At 50.7% G+C, this 9,715-nt stretch overlaps 1 protein-coding gene across 1 annotated transcript; it reads left to right on the top strand.

The window, feature by feature from the left end:
• Nucleotides 1–2,161: 2,161 nt before the first annotated feature.
• LOC113940797 (argininosuccinate lyase) lies at nt 2,162–9,710 on the top strand (the record flags this gene model as incomplete). The annotated part of the gene is made up of 16 exons (XM_027631949.1): nt 2,162–2,355; nt 4,283–4,477; nt 4,613–4,696; nt 5,006–5,062; nt 5,599–5,696; nt 5,856–5,933; nt 6,226–6,303; nt 6,672–6,724; nt 7,146–7,208; nt 7,394–7,508; nt 8,135–8,219; nt 8,375–8,434; nt 8,580–8,663; nt 8,932–9,012; nt 9,110–9,216; nt 9,701–9,710. Coding segments are annotated over exons 1-16 (1,260 nt in total), but the record flags the coding sequence as incomplete, so codon positions are not given.
• Between the last annotated feature and the right edge of the window lie 5 nt (nt 9,711–9,715).

Genomic DNA, 9,715 nt, shown 5'->3' with positions numbered 1-9,715 from the left:
GAGATCCCGTGGATGCAGCGTTGTGCCTATCCCACTAATCTGCAGTTAATAAACACTGGGGTGTCTGTAGTTCGCTGAAACTCCTGTCTTGCGTCTTTCTTCTTCAGCGCAAAGTTGGGCTCCCTCAGCCCTCGTGAGGTTTGGGCTTTGAGAGAATGTGGGCTCTTCTCTTGCTCGTAAATGTGTCTCTTGGAGGGGAGGCTGGCAGAATCGAAAAAGGGAATTGGTTGTCCCTTTTTACCCAGCAAAATTTCTTTTCTGCCACAGTGTTGTAAAGCCAGTATCTCGCTCAGCACCTTCTCTCCGTGCTGATGCAGCAGCACGTTGTTGACTCAGGCTCTGTGAGACACACAGGTAATGGCAGTAACACAAGTGTTGCCTCACCCAGTTTGGGGCAAGGGCTGCAGTACAGACAGTACAAACTGCCAGGAGCTAAATCTCCTGCCATTAACAAAGCACCCCAGGAGACACAGTGCCTTCATTCTACTTTGGACTGTTTGTGCTTTGAACATGTGTTAGAAGGACCAGCAATAGCAAACTTCCCTTTTTTCAACATTTCTCACCACTCTCTCTCCTTTTTCTGGCCCTAAATCTGATCCACTTTCCTGGCATTTAAAGAACAGTACATTTCAAGTACCTGTCCACAAACCTCCTTTCTGTTTGCTCCTTTACTTCCTGCTGTGTTTCTGTTTTGGCTCCTGTCTCACTCTCCAGATCTGTTGCCAGAAAATCACTTAAGCACACCGAGCTAACAGGCTAAAGGAACAAGAAAGTTATAGGGAACCCCAAGACTACAGAGTCAGAAGAAGGGAGTTTTCCTCATCCTCAACTTGTAGTTCCTTTTCCTCCCATAAACTTTCTTAATCTGTGCCACTCCCATCATTTTCCCTATTTGTATCTTCCAGCTCCTGCTAAGTACCTTCAGAGGCCTCAGCTGAACAGATTTCCTCTTGCTTCCAGCAGCAAATGTCTGGCATTGTTCCTCATGGCCAGTGCTGAGTGACACAGGGCCCTGCCAAACTGAAGGGAAAAGGGAAGTTTTAGCAGATTATCACATCTCAGTCTCTTATTTAAATAAGTAGTTCATAGTCACTGGTACTTTCCACCCATCCACCCCTTTCTTAAAATTGTGAAATAATTTAGGTTAGAGGGGCCTGTGGAGGTCTCTGAAGTTCCACAAACATTACAGGAGTTTGTGCTATCTTCAGACTTTCACCATCACCCTACTATGACTCATTGTGATTTGGGTTTTGGTCTCAAATCCCTGCTCATTACAGACCACAGGAAGGCACTTAAGCCAACAATTCATGTAGGTTGATTATCAAGTGGTTTGTTCTGGATGTAAATCTAGTGCTCACTGTTTTTTCAAACCCTCAGCAACCTCCTGTCAAAGCCTGGAGTACAGACACCCATAAAAGATGAATATGACGAAAGAAGCACTAAAAGTGAGGGACTGCAGAAGAGGAAGAACCTGGCAACAAAATGGTTCAAAGAGGTGCTCTCAGGGTAGACATCATGATGCTCTGTGCATCTGGAAGTCTGAAAGAGGAAAGGAAATAATCATAAGTGGAAATGTTTGAGAAGCAGTGAATTAATTGCTGGCTAGGTACAGAGTCTGAGCCCTGTTCTGGACTGATACTGAAGGGAGTACACTGGAAATGCAGCTGCAAAAGGTCCTTGCTGGGCAGCCAGAGGCAGCATCCTCTCTGCTCCGGAAAGGAGCATTCCCATGCACATCCGTGCAATCCCACCGTGCCCCAGAGTTCAGCTCAGAGAGGGGAGTGGATAACGGGCAGAGAAAAACACAGGAAAGACACCTGGACTAGGTCCCTTCCCACATGAATTATCCCAGGTCCTGCGGCAACAGGGCTGGTTAAAGGGCAGAAAAACCCGAAAAGGGACAAGAAAACGGGGGATGCCATTCCTGAGCCTCCTCTAAGGCATCCGACGGCGCACAGGGACAATCCGCGCCGTGGTCTCGCACTCCGACCGGCACAGCAGGACCAGCCCGTGCGAGGGGAGGGGGGACAGGAGTGGGGACATCGAGGGAGGGGGGAGAAGAACGGGGACACGGAGGGAGGGGGCACAGGAGCGGGGCCGGCCCGGGGACACTCCGCCCCGGCGGGGCGGGACGAGCCGCCGGCCCCGCACCGAGGGCTGTGAACGCGGGGAGCGGCGAGAGAGCGGCCGGGGCTGCGGGCGGAGCGGGGCCGGGGGCTGGCGGGACCCCGTCGGGGATCGGGAGCGGGACTAGGACTGGGATCGGGACCTGGATCAGAGCCTGACCGCCCCGCCCCGTCCCGCAGCTCGCTGCAGTTGCGGGGTCGCCAAACGCCGTCCGGAATGGCAGCCGAGGTGAGGGTGAACTTTGCTTCTCCGGGGGGCTCAGCCGAGTTAAACTGTAAGTCCCAGAGCCTCCAGGTTCTGCCCCGGACCTGGGGAAGGCCAATAAGCGATGCGGTTCGTGCCTGACGACTTGTGTTTGGGCAGGAGGCACTTTCCAGCAGCTTGGGTAAACACCTCCCCGAACAAAAGCTGCGTTTTCGGTTTCCTTCCCTGGTGAGACGTGACCAGGCAGCTTGGCGAGTCACACTTGCTGCTTCCAAATGGCTGCTACAGCCCCGGCCTCCTCTGCTCCAGGTTACAGCCCATCATCTCTCAGGCTGTACAGCCACTGCTCCAACCAGAGCCCCGCAGCTGCCTAAAATTAATCTTTCAGTTTAGATTTCCTGATTGCAAATGGATGTGTTGCAATGTTTCTGCTGACCCACTTCTTACTTTGGTGGAAACCCGTAATACTTAAGTTATACCTAGAAATTTCTGTTCCCCAGTCCAGTGCTTAACCTCTGGAATGGCCTTTAATTTAGCATCCCCTGTGCCGTGCTCCTGGGGGCACCAAATGAGTACTGAGGACCTCTGACATTTCTTTTTAAATTCTGATCCCCCCATCTGCCTTCCCTCAGCTTTCTGACAAAGCTGCCTTAAAGATACCCAAAAGCACATGCCCACACTCCTACCTCTGTAGGCTCTCTCCTGCTGTCCTCTCAGGCCCGTTGTTTCAGCAGGGATCAGCACAGACACAGAGACAGTCACTAGGGAAAAAATTCCTGAGGTTACTCAACAGTGCTTTGTGTGACTGGTAAAGCCCCAGCACAGATCAGTTTACAACTGTCCTGCCAGCTCTTTGCTGTCCATGGTAGTTGTAGTGAACAGCAGGAGGAGAGACTTGGCAGGGGTGTTTAGAAAATCAAGTAGATTATTAATTATTATCCACTTCAAGTGTCCTTCCATTGCTTTTTTTTTGGTGCCTGAGAGCACCGCAGAGCTGCTTTTAAAGTCTTTGATAAACTGTAAGGCCTCTGCACAGGTAAAATTCTTACCCACTTCAGTGCAAGTCTGGCAGAGTTCAGGCTTGGGGGGTGTCTTACCTGGGCAAGCAAAAAGCTGCTCAACAAGTGACACACGTGGGCTGAGCCAGCGAGTCCATCCAGGTGCTGAATCACTGGAGGCAGAGGGTCCCACACACCCTGCTGGGATTGTGTACCTGCCTTTGGTCACCCAGTGAAGGAGCTGTGCAGGGGACACATTCGAGTGTGTGAGGTCACTCTGTGAATCCTGCTTTGGGTGGCAAAAAGCCCCTTTTTTTTCTATGTGTTTCAGCACCTTTTTGTTGATTTATTTTTCTGAACATTCCTGAACCTGGAATTCCCTTTCTGCCATGTGCATCTTATCATGCTGATTTTACACCAAAGCCTGCAAGCACATCATGAAATCTGGAGATGCTTCAAATGGTAACTTCAAAGCATAATGTGGCTTGTGCTGGCCCACAGCTCTTTGTCAATCAAAGAACAATCTGTTAGTTAAACGGCACAAAAAGGACTTAGAGCATACTAACTTTCACTCTAATCCTTACTGTTTTACTTTTTACCCCCTTTAAAAGGCTGTCAAAGGGTTGTTGACCTGCAGCTGCCTCAAAAGAGAAATCCATGCTGGTCTGGTACCAGGTGCCCTGATATTAATTTCAAGGACTCCCTGCAGAGGTAAAGTATCTTGGATGGTTCCTGAGCTAAACATCACACCTCAGGGGTAAATAATACTGACAGTGATGTGTCCTCCTTGTCTTCAACTACTTCCAAAGATCCTGAAGTCCAGGGGTGTTTCTGGTCAGAAAGGACAGTGGCATGGCCACTGTGTTGGATAAACAGATCATTAGATATTACATAGTACACAGAAGCTGAAATGAATTTATCAGGCCTCTTTAACTTGTTTCTTTCTCTCTCAGGGGGATAAACTTTGGGGAGGAAGATTCAGTGGAAGCACAGATCCAATCATGGAGATGCTCAATGCTTCCATTACTGTTGATCAGAGACTGTCTGAAGTTGATATTCAGGGGAGCATGGCTTATGCTAAAGCCTTGGAGAAGGCTGGAATCCTATCAAAAACCGAGCTGGAGAAGATCCTGGGTGGCCTGGAAAAGGTATGTCTTTCCTTCACAAACTGTGATGTGTGCTGGAATGAATGGCTCCTTACCTGACAGTAGCCTCCCTGTATTTAATAATCATCGTGGTATAAACATGGTATGATAATAAACATCATCTGCTGATGTTTGTAGATCTCTGAGGAATGGTCCAAAGGAGTCTTTGTGCTGAAACCAACTGATGAGGATATCCACACTGCCAATGAACGCAGGCTAAAGGTTTGGGTCCTCTGTCCTCTTGTTCCTGTTCCTCTGTAGCTGGATCTGCCTCATCTTAAGGGCATGTGCCTCTGTCCCTCTGCGAAATTCCTCTGGACCCCAAGTGCACAGGCCAGTGTCTCCAAGCCCCCTTCCATGGAAGTGTCACTGTACAAACACAGAACCCAAACTTGCCCTTCCCCAGAACACATCCCATGGCTACTCACAGGATCCTCGAGCTGAGTCCCTTCCAGGCAGGGAGATGTGCTCATGTGGAGTCTCTTGCTTAGAATACAGAGACACTGACAGAAATCCTCCTCTTGTCCTCAGGAGCTGATTGGAGACGTAGCTGGAAAGTTGCACACTGGAAGAAGTAGGAATGATCAGGTATGTACAGAATCTTTTTTTTTCCTCCTGTATTCCTCCCCCATTTCAGTTCCTTAATTGAATTTTTTATGCCATCTTTCACATGCCCTGACGCTCTCCAGCATGTACTTGGGCTTTAAACTAGTTATGCTGCAATGACTCATCCACATAGGAGAATGGGATCTGCAGGATTGCTTCCTGGTGGTAAAAAAAACACCTCCCCTGACATTGCTTTGAAAACCCACAGAAACCCTGACTGCTGGCTGGGATCAGTCCTTCTACTGATGACTGACTTGTGTTTGTTGAAGATTCTCTGATTCAAACTTAACAGATACCTGGGAAGTCCATGGAAAAGAACAGGCTCTGGTTCTGTTCATGGAAAGCAGCACACAGCAGCTTTCACAGACAGTGACCAGGGATAGATCTGGTGAGAGGAAGATGCACCTTTCCCTGACACAGAACAAGGGGACAACTGTGCCAAGGCTTTCTGCTGAGCAATATTTGGTCACCAGAACTGTCACATTTTGCTTGGTCTCACTGTGGCCAATCTCACACAGGTTGTGACTGACTTGAAGCTGTTCATGAAGAATTCCCTCTCCATCATCTCCACACACCTCCTGCAGCTCATTAAGACCCTGGTGGAACGCGCTGCCATGTAAGTCCTTCTCCAAATCCAGGGCCTTGCTGGGCCAGGAGACCTGTAGGCTCGTCTTTGACAGACACCAGTGGGGCAGCAGCAGGGGGGAGTTACAGCCCTGCCCCTGCCCTCCATCCTGGCAGCTGCTCTCACCTCCTTCTCTCCTCTGCCACACAGAGAAATCGATGTCATCCTGCCTGGCTACACCCACCTGCAGAAAGCTCAGCCCATCCGATGGAGCCAGTTCTTGCTCAGGTCAGCACCTTTCAGCCCTGGCTGGAGGAGCCTTCTCCAGCCTCGGGGCCCTGCTCTGCTGGAGCCCAGGAGTGCATCCCCCTCTGAGGGGGTGGGGACAAACCAGAGGGAATGCTGCAGAGTGGGACAGGACCTCCCCATGTTCCTGTGTGGCTCTGACCAACTGGGAACACCACTGCAGGGGTTGGGCAGTGGTGACCAACTCCCTGCTCTCCATCCTTTGGCCATTCTTACCTGCTGGGTTGTGGCATTTTCCAGCTTCAGGTGTTTCATCTCTCCTGTCCTTCCCCAGCCATGCTGTTGCTCTGACCCGTGATTCTGAGCGCCTGGGGGAGGTGAAGAGGAGGATCAACGTCCTGCCTTTGGGAAGGTAAAGTTTACTTCTTGCTCTGAGACATGACCAAGAGGCAGATCTCTACATCCCCTGGACCACGGGGGTCTCTATACCATAGGGACTGGAGAGCTGTGAGGGGGCAAGCCCAGCTTCTCTCACCAAAGAGAAGACTTTAACAGTAAAAATACTGCTCTTATCCCTTCTTGAAATCAAGAACCAAAAGGCTTTTCCTCTTTGGAAGAAAAATTCTGGTTTACTCCAGACTCTAATGAGCTTCAGAGCACATCAAAATGAACTGGGGGAGGGAAATCTTCAGAGAGGTGTCATCACTGCCTCTAGAGCTCAGTTTTGGTTGGAATGTGCAGAATATCATGCATGACTCCTGTTTCTTTCTCCCCTGGCAGTGGTGCTCTGGCTGGCAACCCACTGGGAATTGATAGAGAGCTTCTGTGTAGTGGTAAATATCTCATTGTTACTGAGAGGCACAGAACCACTCAGAATATCTGTGACTTGGGGAAGCATTGGCACATCGGCCTGATGTTATTTTACATGTGTTGCAGCACCTTAACATGGGGGTGGAGGGTAATAAATAAAAAAGAAAGAGTATGATCTGATACTCAGAACAGGATGTGGGATACCAGGAGACTTGGTAAGCCAGGAGGCTTTTTAGTGCATTGAGACAGGAGGTGCCTGTAAGGTGGGAGCATAAGCAGAACCACCCCTGGCTGTCTGGGATAAAAGCAAAGACCCCTCTAAGGATGGTTGTGTTCCTGGGACCACTCCAGGGCTCACAGTCACCTGCACACTGGGGCACCCTGGGGCATTCAAGCTTCTGTCATGCCAAGCCTGACCTCCTGTGTCCATCACCTTCCTTGCAGAGCTGGACTTTGCTTCCATCAGCCTGAACAGCATGGATGCTGTTAGTGAGAGAGACTTTGTGGGTAAGCACAACTCCAGCACTTCTTCCCAGCGCTCTTAGAAGCAGGTTCTGAGGCCTTTCCAGTTAACCTCCTCTAATAAGGGCACTGAAATCCATTATAAGGAAACAAAGCTCTAGTCAGGACTCCCTGGGTTGTCAAGCAAACCAGCACCATTTTCCCCTTCTGACTTCCTGCCTTCTCTGCAGTGGAATTCCTGTCTGTTGCCACCCTGCTGATGATCCACCTTAGCAAGATGGCAGAGGATCTCATCATCTACAGCACCAGCGAGTTTGGCTTTCTGACCCTCTCTGATGCCTATAGGTAGGTCTCAACTCCGGGCTGAAAGCCTTTCCCTCAGCCTCTCCTTCTTAGCTTTTCCCTCCTGAGAGCATGGGGCAGTGTTTGGGGTCTCTCTGTGCACAAGGCTGACACAGCATTAAAAGGCTGGCACAAAGGCAGCCTCAGGGGGAATATTCCTCAGCAATGGTCACTTATTTCTCACTTGGGTAACTTATCCAAGTCTGAGTTCAGCCCAGCAACTCCTCCCTGGCAACTGCTGGCAGAGAGAACTTCCTCCTCAGCTGGGAATGCTGCCAAAGCCCTTCCTTTACTAGCAGGGTTTGCAATCCCAACAGACTCCTTGTCTCTCAGAGTGGCATAACCACAACCCTCCCTCTCTGAGGTCACAGCATCACTTAGGCTGGCCTGTTGAAACCACCCTGGAGGGGTTTGGGTGGGAGGAGCCTCCTTTTTCCTTCCTCTTTGAGAGGTGGGACTGTGTGGCTGCTCCAGACAAGTTGCAAAACCAAAGAGAAACTCGGTCAGTTCACTGCTTTCCTGCACTATGAAGAGGTGTACAGGGAAAAGGGATCTATCACTTTTGAAGGGCTGTGTCTGTATGGATGGGGATCTGACTCACCATTGCACTCCAAACACCTTCCTTGCAGCACTGGCAGCAGCCTGATGCCTCAGAAGAAGAATCCTGACAGTCTGGAACTGATCCGCAGCAAAGCTGGACGAGTGTTCGGACGGGTGAGCCTGAGAAAGAAGCAAGTGGGAGGGGAAACTGCTCCTACCAGGGCTGAAGCATCTTCCTTCTCCCTCTGCACAAAGAGCTGTGCTCTGAACCTGTGCTGGTGGATGTGTCTGGCTCTGTAACTCCCTGCCCTGCCTGTTTCTCTCTGCAGTTGGCTGCTATTCTCATGGTCCTCAAAGGACTCCCCAGCACTTACAACAAGGACCTGCAGGTAAAGCACTTGTTGGTTTTCACACCATCTCTCTGAGCACATACAACTGTCTTCTGCTCTGTTGAGGAGTCAGAAGAGCTGGCTGTTGGGTTTTTGGGCTGCATCACGTTGACTTACAGCCATTTCCATCCCTGTTCTGACACAGGAGGACAAGGAGGCTGTTTTTGATGTTGTGGACACCCTGAATGCTGTGCTCCAGGTTGCCACAGGAGTGATTTCGACCCTCCAAGTAAGGCTTCTTCTTCAGATTCTTGCTGTTGAACATGGTCATGGTGCACATTCTGTCAGTAACACAGGGAAGAGAGCTCTAGTCCCAAGATGAAAACTCTTCAGTGCCTCACCCATAGTGCTCAGTTTGGTCCCCTCTGTCAGCTGCTCAGGGGGTCTGAGCATCCTTTTAGAGCCGGGACCTTTCCAGATGAATTCCCCTCACTTTGACCACTAATGTGCCCCCAAGGAGGAGCTGATGATAACACCTCCACCTGACTGTCCTGCAGATCAACAAGGAGAACATGGAGAGGGTACTGAGCCCGGAGATGTTGGCTACTGACCTGGCTCTCTACTTGGTTCGGAAAGGAGTGAGTATCAGAGGGAAACCTGGAGCGGTGACTTCTTTGGATGCAGAGAATTGCTCAGTGAGATGAGGCCCTGTGTCCTGTCCCCTTCTCACTGCAGATGCCGTTCAGACAAGCCCACGTTGCCTCTGGCAAGGCCGTCCACCTCGCCGAAACCAAAGGCACCACCATCAATAACCTCAGTCTGGAGGACCTGAAGAGCATCAGGTTTGTGTCACTGTTACCTTGCCTTGACTTCCCTCCACAGGATCAACCTCCCTGGGAATAAGCCCTTCCCCAAAGTGCCTGGGCCCGGCAGCACCCCAAAATCCTCCTGGCCTGAATATCAAGGCTGTTCCTCTTAGGACTGAAAAGACTGAAGGGGGACAACATTGCTTCCATTCTGCTGCAGCTGGACATGTGCATCAGCTCTTGGGAGGGACTGGGAGAAACTCATACCCTGCCCTAGAGGCACCAGTCCCTTGAGGGGTTTGGCTCTGAACTTCCTTGGTCTCCCCTTGGAGCTGACTCTTTGGTCTGCCACCAGCAGCTGCTCTGAGGCACCAGAAGTGCAGGAGCAGGGCTGCAGGAGGCCTTTCCCTTTGGAAAAATGCTCCATCCTCACTCTCTCACCACCTCTACAAACAACGAGCATCTTTAGCAGCCCAGAGCCCCCCGTGCTGTCCACTGACCGCCCTCCCTTTGCCCCCAGCCCCCTGTTTGGCAG

Source organism: Corapipo altera, unplaced genomic scaffold (assembly GCF_003945725.1).
Source record: "Corapipo altera isolate COAL_440 unplaced genomic scaffold, ASM394572v1 87158, whole genome shotgun sequence".
Taxonomy (NCBI): Eukaryota; Metazoa; Chordata; class Aves; order Passeriformes; family Pipridae; genus Corapipo; species Corapipo altera.
This window is presented reverse-complemented; position numbering and strand designations above follow the sequence as displayed.